The sequence below is a fragment of the Pteropus medius genome, unplaced genomic scaffold, assembly GCF_902729225.1.
Source record: "Pteropus medius unplaced genomic scaffold, Ma_sr-lr_union100, whole genome shotgun sequence".
NCBI lineage: Eukaryota > Metazoa > Chordata > Mammalia > Chiroptera > Pteropodidae > Pteropus > Pteropus medius.
Genome location: NW_024343732.1, coordinates 4,578,685 through 4,597,975, shown reverse-complemented (window position 1 = coordinate 4,597,975; position 19,291 = coordinate 4,578,685). Strand labels below are relative to the sequence as shown.

The window sequence follows — 19,291 nt, the reverse complement described above, 5'->3', positions numbered from 1 at the left end:
CTCCTGGTTTTTATCCCTAGTCCTCACAGCACACATTAAACAGCCTAGGAGGAGGGCCGAAGAATAGACAGACTGCTAGAGGGGACTAGTCTTTTGGAGCAGATAGCCATTGACAAATAACTACGATGTGGCAAGTGCTATCACAGAAAGCCCTTGGGGACCCCTGAGAACACAGATGGGAGAGTGGGGGACTAGCCCTGAGAGATGTTAGAGTCTCAGAAGACTAGTCAGGAGGAGGTGGGATTGGCCTTGACTGGAAGATGCATTGTATGATAGGTAGAGAAGCCAGTGGGAGTGAAGGTGTTGTGGGGGCTGGGACAACATGATGATCTGGGATCGGGCATTGGTGGTGCTATGTACAGGTTATGCCTGGGAGGCCCACTTTCTCCATGGGCCTGCAGGGATCTCCAGGCAGCTCAGGGGCATTGAGTTCCTTAAAACACTCAGATGACATTGAGAGTATTGCACCTCTGCAGAGTGGCCGTGAGAGGGCAGCAGCCGCCAGGGTCTGGGCTGCCCCCAGCTTCCAGGTCAAGGAGGGTGGGGTTCGGAGGCTGGCCAGAGCCTTGCCCTGCAGGGGACTGGCCGCTGGCTGGTTGGAGGGACTGTGTAGAACTCTGGCCTGGCCTCCGATGGCTTTCCCTGCTGCTCATGGTCATTGGTCCTCAGCCTGCTCCATCCATGCAGGCTCCAGTGTTCTGCCGCTCAGGCTCTGTGCCTGGGTTGGCTCCACTCCATCCCCTACCCTAATCCTGGGACAGCCAGTCAGGCTCTGTCCTCTCCTGCTCCTGGATGCTGGTCTCACCCAGAGCTGCTCCCTCCCTCCCACCCCCATGCCTGCTCTTCCTTCTTGCTTTTGATTAAGCAAAAAGGTGGGTGAGAGTGTTGAGTGGGAAGAGGGGAGATGGGGTGGTAACCCAGAGTGACATGAGGAGCATGGATTAACTCTTGGCATGGGGATTATCTGGATTTTATTTGGGGGAGGCACTTAATCTGCCAGAGTGATTTAGCTCCTCACATCTTGGTGTTCGGTGACTTAGTCTCTTGGTGTTCCCTTGCATCGTGGTATAGCCTTATCCTTTTCATTTATTCATTCAGAAAACCTTTATTGAGCATCTACCAGGTACCAGGCATTTCGCCAGATACTAGCGATGCAGAGTCTAGTAATGGCTATAGCACCTGGAACGTGACCGCCCCAGCAGGTGCTGCTCTTGGCACCTGACATATATTAATTTAATCCTCACAACAATTTCATGAGGTATGTACTATTATTATACTCTCCATTTTATAAATGGGAAACTAGAGACCGGGAGGCCAAGTAATTTGCCCAAGGTCACAGAGCTAGTAAGTGGAAAAATTGGGCATTGAATCGGTGTGTCTGACTCCAGAGTAAGTGTACTTAACTGCTGTGCAGGACTAAAGTAAGTGACATGTTTCTTGTCTGGGAAGCGAGAAGGAGACTAGCATATATCGAACACTGGTGTACACCTGACCTTGTGCTGGGCGCTTCGCAGAGATGATTCCCTTGAGTCCTCCCGAAAAGCCTGTCAGGGATTATATTCATTTCACAGATGGAAAAACTGAGACTCAGAGAGGTAAAGCAACTGTGCTGCACATGGATTGGGCCCCGTCTCCTGATGCAAGCCTGCCCAGAAGTGGCCTTGGTCAAGGTGGCATGGCGGGATCCACACTTCTGAATTGAGGGAACAAAACAGGAGCGAGCATGTGATGAATGGGGCAAAATGAAGCAAAAACTCCAAGGGAGGGGGAGCTGCAGGGAGGCCTGAAATTGTCAGGGGCAAGGGAGCTTCCGTGGGACCTGGGCTTCACCGACCTTCATTCCTAGGATGGAGCCTTAGAGTGAGCAGCAAAGTCACTTAGGCTCCCTGGGCTGAATGGGAGATGCTGTCTTACGTCCATGATCCCTACCTTACCCCCCAGCCTTTCGCTGGCCCGGCGGCCCCACAACTCCCGCCTTCAGCCTTGTTGCTCCTATTTCTGTCTCCTGAGCACATCACGTTCATTCCAGCCTCAGCCTCCAGGCCTTTGCTCTACTGAATGAATCTCCGGCCCTCCCGTCTTTTTCTCCCACTTGGTATCGGCCTTCCTTACAGACCTGTTTCCTCCAAGAAGCCTTCCCTGACTTGCCAACCCCTTGAGTTCCTAAGGCTCCTGATCTCTGACCTGCTCACCTCTGGCACATGACAGTCTGGGCTGTGCTGTGCCCATCGCTCTCCCCTCCCCTCCCAGCTGGCCTCCCCTACACCCAAATTGCTTCGTGTTCCCTACCTCCATCAACCTGGACTGTTGCGTGGCTCCATGCTGTTCCCCTGACATGCTCTTTCTCCTCCACCCCATTCACTGTCCTATTTGCCCTTCGAAGCCCACTCAGACCTTACGTCCCCTCACATTCCTCACGTCTGTAATCACTCCCCCTGCTCCCTTGGAGATGAGTGCTCATCCAAGACCATGCCATCTCTGTTCCTGTGCTGACTTCTGGTTTTGCCTTGAGCACATTGTGTTTTCTCCCCCACTGGACTGTAACTCCATAAAGAACAGACTAGCATATCTACTTTTGTGTCTCAGCCGGAACAAATGGTGATTTAGCCAAAGCGAAATATTGTTGTCCATATGTGGCTTGGTGGTGAAGGCCCGCTTACCCTCTAAACTCTGAGCTCAAGCATCACCTCCATGAAGCCCCCGCCCCACCCCCAGACTTCCCCAGGGCGGGACTAGGAATGCCTCGTAGTCATTAATATGCCTGACTCCAGGAGTCACCCCGCAGGGTCCAGCACAGGGCCCGGCACCTAGGAGTCCTCAGTGAGTGTTTGCTGGTAAAATGGCAAGTGCGTGAGTGAGTAAATCTCCAGGACAGGAAGGGTCACGCTTTTGTCTTTGTGCCCTGAATCTCTTTGGTGCCCATCACAGAGCCTTGAAAAATGCCAGGGTCTCTGTGACACATGTTTGAAGAATGGCTGCTGCAGTTCTATGGGCTCCAAGACATCTGGGACCAGAGAGGACGGGGTGAGGAGAATTCCAAGTTCTGGGGCATTCCTGGCCAAACACACACGTGCTCCTGAGGCTGGGGCCCTGGGTGTGGACTGGGCTTCCCTCAGAGCCTGCCCTGTCCCTCTGAGGATCACTAGGCATCTGCCAGCACTGCCGCCCTCTCCATGGGGCTCCTGGCCCAGGCTTCACTCTCTCTGGTCTGGCCCCTAAGGGAAGGCTAAGCTGTGCTTTGGCTTGCCCATGGCCCCCAGCCTTCCATTATCCACTAGTGTGCCCACTGCCACCCCAGGCAGGATCAGGGCTGGGCTGCCCTTCCAACTGGCCTGGAGCACAGATGTGCCAGGCTCCATGCTGGGCACTGGGTAAAGAGATAAAGCAGCCTAGGCCAGCCTCCTCAGAAGCACACACCTCTGCTTGGCCCACGTCCCGGTCCCGCTTGGTTTGGGCCCTGGTCTTACTCCTCAGCCTCTCCATCCACCTTTCCTGCCTCTGAGGACTTCTCCATTGCCTCTAAGTTCCTTTCCCCTCCTCCCCACCACTTCATCATCCTCCGGAGCTTTCAGGGGAGTCTTCTCTCTCCCTGCCTCTCAGCCCCTCTCTGCCTGTAGCCCCTCCACGTCTTGGTCCTCCTCCTCGACTCTGACCTCCATATGCACGGCCCGCCCCCCACCCCGCCGCTGCTGTATTTCTAGCTGCCGCTCTGGGTGGCGGCAGTGTAGCCCCTTGTTTCAATACAGCCCTGGCCCAGGAGTATTGGCTGGCACTGCCCTACCCTTGAGGGGGTTGAGGAGATGAGCACTCGGCCCTTGCCCCTTGTCCCTTGGCCAGCATCAGGGACTGGGATGCCCAATAGCTGGGTAGGGGATAGAAGCCCGGCAAGAGGATGATGCCCGCTGCCCCAGAAATCCTGGGGGCCAGAGCTGGAGTTGCTAGGCAGAAGGTCCTGAGCCAGGGCAGAATGAGGTAGCTTTCTCTACCCAGTGGTTAGATTGCCCCAAGGGGAGGTTGGGGAAGAGGAGAGGGACGTTGGGGAGGCAAGGACTGAGAAGAGACAGGTCGAAAGGGATGTGGGTGGGTGGTGGGCACGGAGGAGGGGCATCTGCTGAGCTTCCCACTTCACTGGCTCCAACAGCCTCTCACACCTTCTCCCTTCCCCCCAGGTCCCTGGGAGGTGCTCCCCGGTATTTCCCCTCCCCATGCCCCCGCCCCCAGGCAGGTGCCTGGGTTGAGGGGGTAGGGTAAGGGGAACCCGCCTCCTTGGCTCTGAAGGATAGAGGGGCTGGGGAAGTAGGGCTAGGTGCCCAGACGGCCGCGTGTGTGGGAGGGGATGTCCTCAGATGCCCTCCACCCGGCAGTCCCCGCTCTGACGTGGGTGCCCCCCCTCTCCCCGCCCGGATTAGTGGCAGCTTGGCCTGACTCTCCGGGGCTCCTTCCCCCGCCCCTGCCTGCTACCCTCCCCCGGGTAGGGGGCTGCTCCACCCGAGGGGCACTGTGCTTGCCCAGGTAAGGGGCTCTGGGGACAGCGTGAGGGCAGCTGACTCGTGAGTGCTGCTGTGCTTGTCAGCATGAATGTGTGTCTCAGTGAGTGTGCGTGTGTATGTGTGCGTCAGTGCTTGAGGGGTCCGCGTGGGGCTGAGTGAGCCCACGCGTGTCTGGGGGTGCTGGTCAGCTTGCCTTTGTCCATGAATCCAGCATTGTGTCCACGCAATATGTGGCTTCCCTTCTGTGTTTGTGTCTTTTGTGTGTCTCCTCAGCTATTCTCCGTCCTCAGGCACAGAAGAGCCGGCTACCAGGGCTCTGTGGGCCTGTGGCGTGGTCTGTGGAGCAGGTTGGGGAGCTGGGTGAGGGTGGAAAGGCGCTTCTTCGCCCACCGCACTCCCAGGACCCCCTGGGCATTTCAGAAGTCTGTCTCCTGGTCTAGTCCAGAGACTGTGACCTGACAAAGCAGACATGACAACTGGAGTGGGTTGGGGAGAAGTGTCTGTCCTAATTTCCTGGGACAGTCCCCATCCCCTCTGGGGATGACAGTGACAGGCCTTCAGGGCCCCAGACAGCCCAGGCTCCCACTCTACCCTGCCCAGCCTGTTCTAGGCCCCAAGCCACAGGAATCTCCCCCCCAGACTCTCCCACAAGCTTTGACTGCCAGAGGACACAGATGGGGGACCACAGGCACACCCCAGCCTCCATCTGTACCCTGGAGCCAGCCTGGGAGCAGGAGGCTGGGGCTTGGGGGCTTGGGGGCTTGGGGGTTTAGGACTGCAGTCCTGATAGACCCTTCACAAGCATTGTCCCTGGCACACTCAGGTCCAGCCACCCCTCAGGGGAGCTGGGGGAAGGAGTGTTAATAACTCAGTCAAGTAAACAACCCCTACCAGCTTGCCTGGCCACAGACGCCCTCTGGGGGGGGGGAGGCGAGGGGGCAGAGGGAATCCGGGGAATCCTCGCCAACCTGATCCAGGTCCTGCCAGGGGAGGCCAGCCCCTTCAGGTCCCCTCCTCTCCCCACCTCTCCTCTTCCCCTCAGCTGCTGAAAGAGCCCCTGCTTCTTCTCCAGTCTCCTGGGAGGAAGACTCCCTCCCAGCTCTTCATGGCTCCCTTCTCCAGGGATGATGGTGTGATCTGGGACCAGACCAGGCATCCGAGAACTCATCCCTTCGATGGGACGGGGTGGGTAGGGTGCTGCTGCCTCTGTCCTGGTCTGGGTGAAGGCGGGCCAAGGATGGCTTCCACAGGGATTCAGGGGAGTCGCGGGGTGGGAGGTGGGTGCCTGAGGGGAAGGGAAGCACCCGTTGGGCGTGTGGGTTTCTGTGTGTGTCTGAATCTGTCTGTGTGTGTTTGAATCTGTCTGTTTGTGTCTGTGCTCTGGAACCACCCCCGCAGAGGAGCCGGGATGCTTCCTCGGGTGGAGGGTGCCCTGCTTTCCCATTTCCTTTCCTCCTCTCTGCTCCCTCCCAGGAGCCACTCCCATGGGCTCCTCTCCAGTGCTGGGCCTGGGAATACTAGGAATGGGGATGTGGCAGACCCCCCAGAACGAATTCGTGAGGCTGGAGCAGGTGGTGGCACTAATCGGGTCCCACCTCTTCTCCAGACACTTGGTGAAAAGAGGCCCGTAGAGCCGGGACAGACTAGAGCCTAGGCCCTCCCAGAACTGCTGACGAAGGGCACTGTGCCATTGGCCCCTGGGAGGGGGCTTGCGAAGGGGCTTGGGTCAGAAGGTGAAGAGCAGCTTGGCCAGGTGAGGAGGAGGCAGGGCAGACACAGCCAGTGGGTGTGCCCATGTGCCAGAGCTGGAGAGGACCAGGGGCAAGTGGTCCAGCAGGCACAGGGCCGGCTGGCATGGGTCAGAGCGCCCATCACTGACCCGTGAGAACCCGACTGCCCCTGCCAGCTCTGGCACTGTCCCCTCCCAGCCGCCTGCCCTAGCACCCCAGGGGGCACCCCACCCCACCGTGGCCTGGTCTGGCCCCTCCCGCCCTTTGCTCCAGTTCCCGGGCTTGGCACCTATAGTGGGGGTGCTGCCCGCCTGCCAGGCTCCGGGGCCGGGCCCACGGGAGGGTGGGGCGGCTGGGAAGCTGGCACGCTGCCCCCGGGGGAGCCTCTCTCGGCAGGCGCCCGGGTGCCGCGGGGGGGAGGGGGAACAAAGGGCTCATTCTCCCCGTGCGCAGCCGGTGGCATCGCCGGGGCGTTGGCGGAAGCCCCCGGGGCCCGGGAGGGGGCAGGCCCAGGCGGGGCCGCCGAATCACGGGCTCCTGTTTCCCGCAGGGTGCTGGAGGAGGAAACCGGCGGAGCAGCTTCCCCACGCTCAGTTGCGCGTCTGGCGATGGCGATCAGAGGTCCTGCTGCGCTCTCCGCCGCGATCTCCTTCCATTAGCCGCGCCGCGTCCCTTTGCGCGCTCCCTGGTGCCTCTCTCTCGGGTCCCGGGATCGGCCCCTCTTTCAGGCACGACCCCCTCCCCCGGCCCCTCGGCCTTTCCCCCCACTCTGCCATCTCCGACCCGGGGCGCGCGTTCCCCCCGGCCCGGCTCCCTCTCTCCCTCCGGGGGGCACCGCTCCCTAGCCCCGGCCCGGCCCTCCCCGCGGCGCAGCACGGAGTCTCCGCGTCCCATGGCGCAACCCACGGCCTTGGCCCAGAAGCTGGTGCGGCCGATCCGCGCCGTGTGCCGCATCCTGCAGATCCCGGAGTCCGACCCCTCCAACCTGCGGCCCTAGAGCACCCCCGCCGCCCCGGGGGAGAGAGAGCGCCAGCTCGCTGAGCACGGAGCGCGGGGAAACAAGTCCTCGCCCGCCGGCCGCGAGGCTCAAGAGCCAGCCCATGGGGAGCGGGACTCCGGCGCCAGCCCCGCCGACTGCCTCCGCCCGCGCTGCGCCCGGCCGGTGAAGCCCAGGTAAGCGCCAAGAGGGCGAGCCAGGCGCGCGCCTTTGGGGACGCTCTGAGCTCAGCCCCAGCCGCAGCAGGGAGCGAGCTCTCCGTGCTCCTCTGGGCTGGGCCACACATCCGAAAGTTAGGGGGCCCTGCGGGACTGGACCGCGTCGGAGCGGTGGCCCCAGAAAACCCGAGCGTCCTGTCTCGGCTCCCTCACCTCCCTTCAGGGGCTTCACCCAGTCGGCCGAGGGGGCACGCGGAGAGAGCGCTGCGGCTCTGGTGCCACCTGTCATACCGGTCCTTTGCACACAAGTTCAATTTTCCCTCCTTTGCCTCTCTCTGGGGCGCAGCCCGCTTTCCCCGCCTCCTTCCCTCCCCCCACCCCACCTCCCCGAAAGGCTGCAGTTACAGCAGCCGCCGATGGCCCTGGCACTGCTGGCTGGACAGGGGTAGCTTGACCCATCCCAGCTGAAGCCTCTTAATCCTCTTCTCCTGTGCTGGCTCACTCTTTCCCCTGTGAGCGCGGTGGAGATCCCAGCCCCCAGCAGTTGTCCTGGGACTCTGCTTCAGAAACCCAGAAACTGTAGAGCGCTGGAAAGAGGCAGAGACGGGGCCGCGCAGGTGTGCGGAGCGATAGCAGCCCACAGCCGTGTCTGGCGGCTTCCCCAGTGACTCCGGCCTGCCCTGCCTGCCCTTCTCACCCCTACAAGTCTGGGTGTGGCTGAGGGGTGGGGGTGGGCAGGCAGCATCCCCAGAACCAGACTGCAATGTGGGAAGAGGCCTCTGAGACTGCCGCTTTCCAAGCCCTGATTTACACAATGGCTCACTGAGGACCAGAGTGACATGACTTGCCCAAGGTGACATAATTGATGACCAAGTCAGAGCCAGAGTCCAGCCTTCTTTTCCCCAGTGCGGTGTCTTCCACCGAGCTCATCATCTGGGTTCTTGCTTCCTGTCCTTCACCATGGCTTGTGTCCAAGTTTCAGGGTCAGGGAAGCCTGGCATCCCAGAAATAGCAGGCTCTGCTAAGGGGCTCTGGCCCAGGAGCAGAAGGGCTAGCAAATCCCAGGTATTTGGGGCAAGGGGTGACCTTCTACATGCATCATACCACCCAGGCGGGTCCTCGAGTCACATGTGGGCAATCAGCATGGAGCCCAGCTGTGCGTTGGCACTTGCCTTTCTGGTTGGAGCCGCCTTGGTACTGCCAGGGCGGTGCTCACTCTCTACCAGGTGGTAGGGTACTGGGGCAGGTCTAAGAAGCTCATGCTTTGGTGGTTATGCTCCAGGGACCCCCCTCTGGGAGAGCCCCATGAGGGCAGGAGAGTGATGGAGAGTATGCCCAGCTTCCTGAAGGACACTCCAGCCTGGGAGAAGACAGCCCCTGAGAACGGCATCGTGGAACGGGAGTCAGATGCCCTGCCACGAGATGGCCTGCACCGTGGGGCACTGTGCCTGGGAGAGCCTGCTCCCTTCTGGAGGGGTGTCCTGAGCACCCCAGACTCCTGGTTTCCCCCTGGCTTCCCCCATGGCCCCAAAGACATGCTCCCACTGGTGGAGGGTGAAGGTCCCCGGAATGGGGAGAGGAAGGCCAGCTGGCTGGGCAGCAAGGACGGGTTGCACTGGAAGGAGGCGATGCTCACCCATCCACTGGCATTCTGTGGGTCAGCATGTCCACCTCGCTATGGCCCTCTGATTCCTGAGCATAGTGGTGGCCATCCAAAAAGCGATCCTGTGGCCTTCCGGCCCTTGCACTGCCCCTTCCTTCTGGAGACCAAGATCCTGGAGCGAGCTCCCTTCTGGGTGCCCACCTACTTGCCACCTTACCTAGTGTCCGGCCTGCCCCAAGAGCGTCCATGTGACTGGCCTCTGGCCCCGCACCCTTGGATGTACTCCGGGGGTCAGCCCAAAGTGCCCTCCGCTTTCAGCTTAGGCAGCAAGGTGAGTGTTGGAACAGAGCGTATACCTGGAGTTCAGGCCACACAGTGGTCCTCGAGCAGCTCTGCCAGGGCCATACCACACTACCCTTCCATTCTGACGAGAAGATAAGGCAGCAGCCAGGTAGAAGAGCCTGTCAGCTCAGACAGAGTCCTTCCTCTGAGCATCTCCATCTCACTAGGCCTCCCCTGCCTTCGGGCCATTTCAGGGACTGACCTACCCATTGTCCACTCAGAACAAGGCCCTGGGAACTGGGACCTCAGAATATGTGGTCTTGTCCTGGGAAGATGGGAGGCAGACTAGGCCCTCTAACTGGGAAAGGAACGTACAGGTAGCCCTTTGGCCTGTGTCCAGGGCATCTCCTCCACAGGTGACCCCCATGCCGAAGGGATGAGATCTAAATTATTTTAAAACCAGTATAGTACAGGGCATCAAACAATCTGAATAGACCCTGGAGGACCTTTGGCTGTGCCAGATATTACCCCTTTAGTTGCTGGATTGTGGGGAGATCTGAGAAATCCTGGGGGATGACCTGGGGATGGTCAGTACAATGGGGGTGACGTTTAGGAGCAGTGCCTAATAATCAGTACATGAGTTCTGTATTTTTCACAACCCTTAAGGCCGTACGGATGCACACCTGCTGGTTATCGGTTTGTTCTTTTAAGCCTTGGGAACAAAGTCAGTGCTAGCTTAATCCTTTCTTCTCTCTTTAGGGTTTTTACCATAAGGATCCGAGCATTCTCAGGCTGGCAAAGGAGCCTTTGGCAACTGCGGAACCTGGGTTGTTGGGCTCAGCCCCTAGTGGGCCTCTCCAGAGAAATAGGGAGGCAGAATGTCCTTCATTCCACCAGAGGGATAGAGAGACAGGCCTCAGCAGGCATCAGAATCTTTGCCCACTTCTCCTGGGGCATCCAGATACTATTCCCCGGACCCCCTGGCCCACATGTCCCCCAGGCCTGGTTCATACGCTTGGCAACGTCTGGACCATACCTGGGAGCGGGGGCCTTGGGTGCCAGCTGGGGTCATCAGCCACATCAAGATGCCCCTCTCCTGGGCCTCCTACCACCCAGGTGGGCTGTTACTCATCCCACACACCTGCTAGAGATGAAGGCCCTTGTGGGAAGTGCCAGGAGGGCCTGGAGGGGGACACCAGGGAGCCCCGTGAATCCAGCGAAGAAGCAAACAAGGCCCTGGGTCTCAGGGCCTGCCTGCCCAGCCACCACACCAAACTGAAGAAGACATGGCTCACGCGACACTCTGAGCAGTTCGGGTGCCCAAGTGTCTGCCCTGAGGACGAGGAAAGCCTGGCTGTCCCACTTCGTGCCCTCAAGAGGGCAAGCAGCCCTGAGGTCCAGGGGGTGGAGGGTAGCCCAGCTGCCAAGCGCCCCCCTGAGTCCTTCCCAGGCGGTGCAGGGCGGGGGGCCAGAGATTGGCAGGAGGTCCTGGACTCATCCTTGCGGAACAAGGCAGAGGCAGAACACCGAGATGACCACAGAGGTAAGGGGGCAAGGGGCCCTACTTGGGAGGGGCAGCCAAAACTAGGCTTCGCAAAGAGGTCAGCTGGTGCTTTATGAGTAAATCGTACCCAGTATCCTTTGAGAGTTCCTCAGCACCTACAGACCAGAGCCTTCTAGCAAGTAGCTTCTATTTCCGTCTGCCTCCTCCCAAGCCATGGTGTGTTGGTGGCAGTGTAATGACATGGTTCAGAGCTTGGGCTCTGGAGTCAGAGTGCCTGGGTCCTGGCTTTGCTGACTGGTAGCTGTGTGGCCTTGGGCTAGTTGCTTCGCCTCTCTGTGCCTCAATTTCTTCATCTATAACATGGGGATAAAGACAGCACCTACCTCATAAAGACTGCTGCAAAGATTAAATGATATAATTTACACAAAAGGCTTTGGAGAATTTCCGGCACTTAGCACTCAATAAATGTTCACGATTGTCTGTATTACAAATCCCGTCTTGGGGAATGCTTCTCCCGAAGCACCCCTGTCCTGCCTCAGGAACAAACACCTGTCTCCTAGCCAGCTGGATCATGGAAACTCAGTTTGGACTCTGCCAGTGTCAGGGCTTTGGGCACATGCTGGACCCCTCTGTCATGCTGTGCCTCTCATGGACGGCTGTGGTGCTGCCGGCCCCAGCCTCAGTTCTTCGCGATCACCTCAGTTTCTCAGCCCCCTGGACTGCGACTGCTGGGCCTGGATCTGGACTCTCCTGATGGCCTTGCCCAAGCACCCTGCACCTGGCATGGGTCTGTCCACGCTCTCCAGGCCTGTGCCTGGGCTGGGAAGCTGTTGGCCCCTCTGCCTTCTTGGGTTACTGCACCTGTGGCCTGTGTTGAAACTCTCCAGCCTTCTCACCTTCCGGTGCCCTCCATCCACGTTGGGATTGTCTCCTTGCACCGTCACGCAGCCAGTGGCATCGCTAAGCCCATGGCTGAGCTATCCAAAGTCTATACTAGCTGGATCCTGTGCTTGGGTCAGGACTATCACCCCAGCTGCCCCGGCCTTGGGCTCAGCGCACCAGACCCCTCCTCTCGGCCCGTCAGTCATGTCAGCATTGCCGAGCTCCCCGCATAGCCTTTTTGGTGATGTTTCTAGCTGCCCGGTCCACTCTCACTGATTCTAGGTCAGGCCTCTTGGGCCGGGGCCTGGGGCTGGGCCGGTTCTGCTTGAGGACCGCTGGTCGCTAAGCCACGGCCTGAAGGTTGCCTGAGCCCTGAGGCCCAGACTCCTGACCAGCTGCGTTGTCTCCTCAGGACCCCAGGATGGCAGGACCAGCCTCCAGGACCCAGGGCATCAGGGTGCTCCTTGCTCAGCTACCCCGGCAGGCACCCCTCAGTGCCAAAGCTGTGCCCAGGTGGCAGGAGAGGTGGGAGGGCGAGCCTGCCACTCCCAGCAAGTGCCGAGGTGAGCCCTTGCCCCCGGACGCCCCCATAGCCTCCCGGTCGGGGCACCTTTCTCACTTTCCTCTGCCCTGTCTCTAGGTTGTCTCTAGGAGGGGAGCAGCAGCAGGAGGACGACCTGGCAGCCAGCTCGGAGGAGGGGGGAGGGTCTGGCCCGAAGGCTGGTCTCAGTGTGGGCCTCGCCAAGCACCTGCTAAGTGGTCTGGGGGACCGACTGTGCCGTCTGCTGCGCAGAGAGCGGGAAGCCCTGGGCTGGGCACAGCGGGAAGGTGAGCAGGATCCCCAGGCATGCGGCCTCCCAGGAGGTCCTGGTGCTTTCGCGAGGAGCGCGGGGCCTGCAGAGTGTGGGGCCCTCCCTCCCACCTGCACTGCCTCCAGCTCAGGAGAACTGCTGCCCTGCTTTGCCCTTATTCCTGGCTAAGGCTCTTAGTCATCATGCTTTCTGAAGTTTCTGGCCAGGGTCGGGGGGTGGGGGGGTGGGGTGGGGTTGGGATGGGAATGTGTAAAATCTGGTCCAGCCCAGGAGCTCTTGGGCCTGTTGGGGAAACAAGACTGAGTGCCAAGTATCTGCGAGAGCAGTGCAAGGCGGGGCAGCTCCCTGGGGGCTGGCGCGTGAGGAAGGCTTCCTGGGTGGCGAAGCTCGCGGGCCCTAGGAGGCTGGTAGAGTTTGGGCTGATGTTTGAGACTGCGAAGTCCTTTTGGCTTCGGGCTCTCCCTCCCGCATCCCTTTCACGGCACCTCGAGAGCAGTGTGTTCGAAAAAACACACCTGTGGTCCACCCCTCCTGGTGGAGGCCCAGTGGTGGCTCCCTCCTGTCTCAGCTCCTTTCATCAGCCCCTGCCACTCCCTGAGCCTGGATTCCCGGTACACGGCATCACAGTCTGGCCCTCACATCCTTCTCTGCTCACTGGGCTTGTCCATCCCCTACGGCCTTGGCACCCTCTGTTCCTTCTGTCTGGAAGGCCCTTCTCCTCCCTTTCTACCTGGTGAATGAAAACTTACTCATCACTCAGGCTCATTCGTGGACCGGCCCGCACCATCCCCGCCCTCAGCCTTGCGTCTCATTCTCACACCCCAGCACTCGCCCTGTGTTGCCTTCACCATTGCCATGTTTATAAGTCCATCTCCCCTTGGAATGTGAGCACTGGGAGGGCAAGCGCCCAGTCCTGATTGGCGCTGAATCCCAGCCCCCAGCCCGGGACAGGACAAGGTGTCTGTTGAATGAGTAAATGAACACTTGCTCACTGGCAATCTTGCACCTACCAGTGAGAGCCTCGTCTGAGACTCCGGGTGAGGAAAGGGATGGCCTCCCAAGGTTTCCTCTTCTGATACGAAGTCCCCTGGAGAAAGCTCCCTCTGGAGGGAGCGTGTGGGTGAAGAAACGTACTGAAAGTTGTGTAGATTAGATTCGTAATTCAGAGCCGAGAGGGCAGGAACCCGGGAGATGGAGCCTGCACTGTCCCTGGGAAGGCTTGCTGGAGACAGGGGTGCGGTGGGAGGTTCTTTCCAGGGACTGTTGAGTAAGTGGGGGTATCTGTGAGGGGGCCGTCTCCTTTCTGGGGTGGCCTCTCAGTAGAGACTGCTCCTGCTTTTCCCCAGCCCTGCCTAGAGTCCTCCTACATAAGGACCTTGAAAGGGGCCCGTGGCCCGAGCCTCCTCTGACCTTGTTCTCTCCCGTGGTCAGCAGGCCAGGGGCCAGCCAGGATAGAGGACAACCAGGCCATTGCAGGCTGCTGCAGCCGCTGCCACCATGGACTTTTCAACACCCACTGGAGATGCCCTCGCTGCAGCCACCGGCTGTGTGTGGCCTGTGGTCGCAAGGCAGGCGCTGGGAGGGTCCGTGAGAAAGCAGGTAAGAAGGGAGCTGGGGGCCGAGGGTGGGAGGGCAGGAAGGGAGGGTTGCTCTAAAGTTTGTGGCCATTTCTTGGCTGCCTCTTCCCAAGAAAGCCTCCCTCCCCCGCCCCAGCCTCAGCTTCAGCCTCAGCTGCCACTGCCCAATGCCCCATAGAGCAGACCTTTCCCTCTCCCCAGGTCAGAGGGCCACACCTGTGTCCTTGCCTACCCTTAAAAGGAGTCGAGTGCCTACTCTATGCCTCCCATTTTGCTCAGCTTGTACCTTTTAAACCTTTACAACACCGTGAGGTGGGTATTTTTGCCTCCATTTTCCAGATAAGAAAAACTCAGAGAGGTTAAGTGACTTGTCCAAGGTCATACAGCTAGTAAGTATTGGGTCCAGGATTTAGACTCTGGTCTTCTGATTCCAAGTCCTGTTCTTTTCACAGTTCTCAGCTTTTTTTTTTCCGTGGGTTGACTCAGCCACCTGAGGTCTTGAAATTTCCCAGTGTTCCAGTAGACGTGGCCAAAAAAGATTTTCGGGGTCAGAAATGTTTGGAACACTGTATTCTACATGATCATTTTGGAGCCTTGCAATGCGTATCAGCATATTAAAGGCTCTGCCTTCCGCAAGCAAAGTATACTATGTCACGGTTGAACCCTAGCGCCCCAGAAAGCCGACGTTTTACAGTTTGTCGAGTCCCTGATTTAGATATCATGCCCTTGTTCTTCTTCCTTGACCTTAACCTGTGCTTACCTTGATTTCCTGACCTTCCTACCCCACAGGCTCTCCAGAGCAGTCCACGGAGGAGTGTGCCCAGGAGTCTGGGCACAGCGCCTCTTCCCTGAGGCTCACCCAGTTTGTCTCCAGCCAAGGTGAGCCATCTTGGAGGAGGTGGGGCAAGCAGGGGGTGAGTCCTGGGGGAGAACAGATTCCTGTCTGGGTGTCCCTCAGCCCAGTGCTGTGCCCTCCTGGTTGGTGAGGACAAGCAGCACAAGGTGGCCTTCTATCTGTGCTGACAGCCAAACTCCATCTCCCTTCCTCCCTTCCAGCTTTGGCAGAACTGAGCACTGCAATGCACCAGGTCTGGGGCAAGTTTGAGATCCGGGGGCACTGTCCCTGCCAAGCTGATGCCCAGGTGTGGGCCCCTGGGGATGGAGGCCAGCAGGTAAGAAGCATGGGACAGGTGACAAAGCCCTAGCCAGTGGGCCCCAGTATCGGGCAGCGTGTCTGCAAATTACTGACCTTGGCCAGGTTTGGCCCCTTTCTTTTGATGGGAATCAAGAGAGACATAGAGGCTTGGTGAAATCAGGCTACTTCCCCCACGCCCCTGAGGCTTAAGATCCACGGAGCCAGCACTAGCTTCTACTCCCACCTGCCCCACACCCAGCAGAAGTCCTCACTCTGCTTGCCCAGAGCTCCTACCCACTTTGTGCGTTTTCCGGCTTAGCACTTGCTGCATCATTCTAGAGCTGCTCCTTGGCGTGTCCTGTCTCTCCACGCCCCAGGCACCAGCTCTCGCTGGAGGACCGTTGCCTACCTTGTCAGCATTCTCTGCATCTAACACGTAGCAGGTGTTCAACGTGCATTTTGTACAGCTTTTATGAAGCTCGTGTTTTTATGATAAAAATCATTTATTCAAGAAATCATTTATTGAATGCATTTCGTATGCCGGACAGCATGCTAGATACTCGTGGTGGAGAATTTGAAAAATACAAACAGGTATAAGGAAGAAAACGACAATGGCATATGACACCACCATGATCATTTTGACAGCAGTCATTTGCCTATATATTTATTCAAGTCTATTTTTGTATACTTTAGACCATACCAGATAGAATTCCAGAACCTGGCCACCAGCCTGCCCCTCCCAGAACAAGTTTTTCCTACCTAATGTTATATCATATAACATCTTGCTCCTTGTAAACGTGATTTTAGGACTCACAAAAATCTGTTGTTAATACATGTGGGTTAAATTGGATTGAGTTGTGTTGCCATTTTTAAAATCTCTGGTTGGACTGGGGGTGGTGGATGGGTTTAGCAGAAGAGGTCGACGGAGACAACTGCCCCAACTCCACAGCCTTCCTGCAACGGGGACACCAACAGGACCAAGGACATCAAAGAGGGTGAGTGGGCCACTGCCCCTCGTTCAGACTCAGGTGTGTGGAGGGTGCTGGGCCAGGGTGGGGACATTCAGGAGAGACTGAAATCGCTTTAGCCACCCTTCGTCCCCCAATCGCCATTACTCTTTTCAAGTCGCTCCAGAGAAAACAAATCTAAATAAAACCTAGGATAAGCCTCCTAACCCCTCTCCAGCCAGAACCCCGTTCTAAGCCCCTCTTTGGGGACATTCTGGAGCTGCCAGCGGGGAAGCTGGTGGTAGGAGGTGAGGGCAGCCAGAGTAGAGTTGTGCCGGGCAATGCCAGTGAGGAGAGAGCAGGCTCGGCCGGGAGTGGAGGGAAGAGCACGTGGGCAATGGAGCCTCCAGAGGAAGGTGAAGCCCTCACTGTTGTTCTCCTTGGCAGAGGCTCCGGACTCCACAGAGACCCCGACACAGGACCGTGCTGGCCGAGCGCCCCTGCCTTGTCCCTCTCTCTGTGAGCTGCTGGCTTCCACTGCTGTCAAACTCTGCTTGGGGCATGAGCGGATACATATGGCTTTTGCCCCCGTCACTCCTGCCCTGCCCAGTGTGAGCAAGGGTGTGGGGGTAGGGGCAGAGGGGGAGGATGGTGGGCTGGGGGCCTGGCAATAGAGGCTGGGTGGGCCCTCCCTGGGGGTCCAGGGGATCCTGAGCTCTCCTGCCCTCCACGCCCCCCTCCCCACAGGACGACCGCATCACCAACATCCTGGACAGCATCATCGCACAGGTCGTGGAACGGAAGATCCAGGAGAAGGCCCTGGGGCCAGGGCTGCGGGCGGGGCCGGGCCTGCGCAAAGGCCTGGGCCTGCCACTCTCGCCGGTGCGGCCCCGGCTGCCTCCCCCCGGGGCTTTGCTGTGGCTGCACGAGCCCAGGCCTCGGCGAGGCTTCCACCTCTTCCAGGAGCACTGGAGGCAGGGCCAGGTGAGGCTCCTCACCTCCCCACTTCCCGCTCTCATGGCCTGGCCTACCCTCAGGGCCTTGATCACTAGGCCCAGGCAGACCTGGCCTGTCACCCAGAAGGGGCAGCAGGGCCTGGTCTCCGGGCTGTTCTGGTCCGCCCTGCAACACGTCCCAGCCCATCCATTCTTCCCATGTCTTCATTTATTTCCCCACTACAGCCTGTGTTGGTGTCAGGGATTCAGAGGACATTGCAAGGCAACCTGTGGGGCACAGAAGCTCTTGAAACGCTTGGAGGCCAGGTGCAGGCGCTGCACCCTCTGGGGCCTCCCCAGCCTATAAGCCTGGGCAGTGCGGCATTCTGGGAGGGATTCTCCCGGCCTGAGAGTAAGTATTTTTGGTGGGGGCTAGAAGGAGCTGGGAGCCAGAGCCAGGTGGCAGCAGAGTCCTAGAGTGACCCTGGGGCAGTTGGGAGCAGAGCCCAGGGCAGAAACGGGACTCTGTTGCTGCCACGGGGGCAGAGCCTCAGGGCCAAGGAGGTTCCTCCATGGGCAATGGCCTTTCTGTGTCCCCGCCTAGTTCGCCCAAAGTCAGCTGAGAGCTCGGTCCTCCTGCTGCACAGATCTCTGGGGGACGAGGACATCAGCAGGTGCGTATGGTACATGGGCTGGCCCTCCCTTCCAGTCGCTGCCCGGTCCCTTGTCGTCCCTCCTCTCCTCCTTACCCTTTTCATCACCCTTGGCAGTCTGCACTTGCCTCTGGAAGTTACCCCAGTAGTGGGGGGCTTTGATGACGTCTCTGGTGGCCTGGGTTGAGCTTGCTGGGCATGACCCCTCTCTCACAGGGTGGAGAACCTGGCCGCCAGCCTGCCCCTCCCAGAGTACTGTGCCCAACATGGGAAACTCAACCTGGCTTCCTACCTCCCCCCGGGCCCTGCTCTGCGTCCACTGGAGCCCCAGCTGTGGGCAGCCTATGGTGAGTGCCCACTCGACTTCTGTGCCCCGCCCCCCATTTCTATAACCTCTGAGCACATGTGCATCTGTGCCAAGGTCCTGGGGTCTGTTCCCAGCTGTCCTTTCTCTACCTCCATGCAGGTGTAAGCCCACACCGTGGGCACCTGGGGACCAAGAACCTCTGTGTGGAGGTGACTGACCTTGTCAGTGTCCTAGTACGCGCTGAAGCCCCCCTGCCTGCCTGGCACCGGGCGCAGAAAGGTGGGTCCTCGGCCGGAAGCAGGGGAGGGGACAAGCTGCAGATGTGAGGTGCTGTGTCTGCCTTTCCTGGGCTCTCCTGAGCTGTCTTCTCCCTCAGATTTCTTCTCAGGCCTGGACGGGGAGGGGCTCTGGTCTCCAGGCAGCCAGGTCAGCACCGTGTGGCATGTGTTCCGGGCACAGGACGCCCAGCGCATCCGCCGTTTTCTCCAGATGGTGAGGAGGGAGCCGGGAGCCCTCCCCTTCCCCTGCACAGTTCTCAGGCTCCCTGGCAGTGGGGGCTCCCGGCCCCAGAAGCTCTCTCCCTGTCTGAGTATGCACCTTGTGTGCTCCCCCCACCCCCTCAGGTGAGCTGGCAGCCTCGATTCACACAGGCAGGTGCAGAGAAGGCAGACTGGGACCTAATGAGTCATGCAGTGGGGCACACAGAAAGAGCAGAGGGTCGAGGCATGAGCTAATGATGACATGAAAGCAGGAGCTGCCGCAGGCTAGGCACTGTGCGGAGGCCCCTGGGTACGTTATCTCAGTTAACTTAATTGTCACAAACAACCGCCTCGTGAGGTTGGTACTGCTGCTTTCCCGTTTTGCATATGAGAAAATTGAGGCTGAGTGGTGGTGCTGGGACCTGAGCTTATGGCTGTTTCCCCCCAGGTCATTACCCTGCGCTCCTCCTGGAGGCAGGCAGCCTCCCCTTCATGGGCAAAGGGAAGCCCGTCTGAGATGCTTGCTTGCTGCTCCCCTTTTCATCATCTCTACCTTGAGGTGTTGGCAAGTAAGGGCTGAGGGAGTCTTCCCGGCAGGTGGAGGGAGACTTGACCAGGCTGAAGGAGGGACAGGGCAGGAGAAGGTGAGCAGGAGGCAGGACGACGCTCCAGAGGGCTGGGGAGGTGGGAGGTCAGCATTGAGGTTAGGGCAGGCCCAGTTGTCCAAGGTCAAGTTAAGCCCTCATTGTCCTGGGAAAAAGACATCTACCAAGTGTCATCCCCGCTAAGGTGCGCGTGTG

At 59.1% G+C, this 19,291-nt stretch overlaps 1 protein-coding gene across 10 annotated transcripts in view; it reads left to right on the top strand.

Annotated features, from left to right (window-relative positions):
• Positions 1-4,354: 4,354 nt before the first annotated feature.
• Positions 4,355-19,291, top strand: part of HR (HR lysine demethylase and nuclear receptor corepressor) — a 17,460-nt gene continuing 2,523 nt past the window's right edge. For 2 of the 10 annotated variants that reach the window (XM_039868039.1, XM_039868037.1), the window contains exons 1-16: positions 6,771-7,393; positions 8,658-9,309; positions 10,020-10,803; positions 12,059-12,209; positions 12,287-12,474; positions 13,893-14,057; positions 14,825-14,914; positions 15,092-15,207; positions 16,084-16,165; positions 16,565-16,728; positions 16,865-17,101; positions 17,299-17,464; positions 17,657-17,726; positions 17,922-18,052; positions 18,172-18,291; positions 18,389-18,504. In XM_039868039.1, the coding sequence (XP_039723973.1) occupies positions 8,698-9,309; positions 10,020-10,803; positions 12,059-12,209; positions 12,287-12,474; positions 13,893-14,057; positions 14,825-14,914; positions 15,092-15,207; positions 16,084-16,165; positions 16,565-16,728; positions 16,865-17,101; positions 17,299-17,464; positions 17,657-17,726; positions 17,922-18,052; positions 18,172-18,291; positions 18,389-18,504 (3,192 nt within the window). In that variant the 5' untranslated portion in view covers positions 6,771-7,393; positions 8,658-8,697. Of the gene's footprint in view, positions 4,513-5,532; positions 5,676-6,096; positions 6,244-6,640; positions 7,394-8,657; positions 9,310-10,019; positions 10,804-12,058; positions 12,210-12,286; positions 12,475-13,889; positions 14,058-14,824; positions 14,915-15,091; positions 15,208-16,080; positions 16,166-16,564; positions 16,729-16,864; positions 17,102-17,298; positions 17,465-17,656; positions 17,727-17,921; positions 18,053-18,171; positions 18,292-18,388; positions 18,505-18,635; positions 19,255-19,291 lie in introns of those variants that run through there. The other 8 variants (XM_039868031.1, XM_039868030.1, XM_039868032.1 and 5 more) reach the window with 8 other exon arrangements.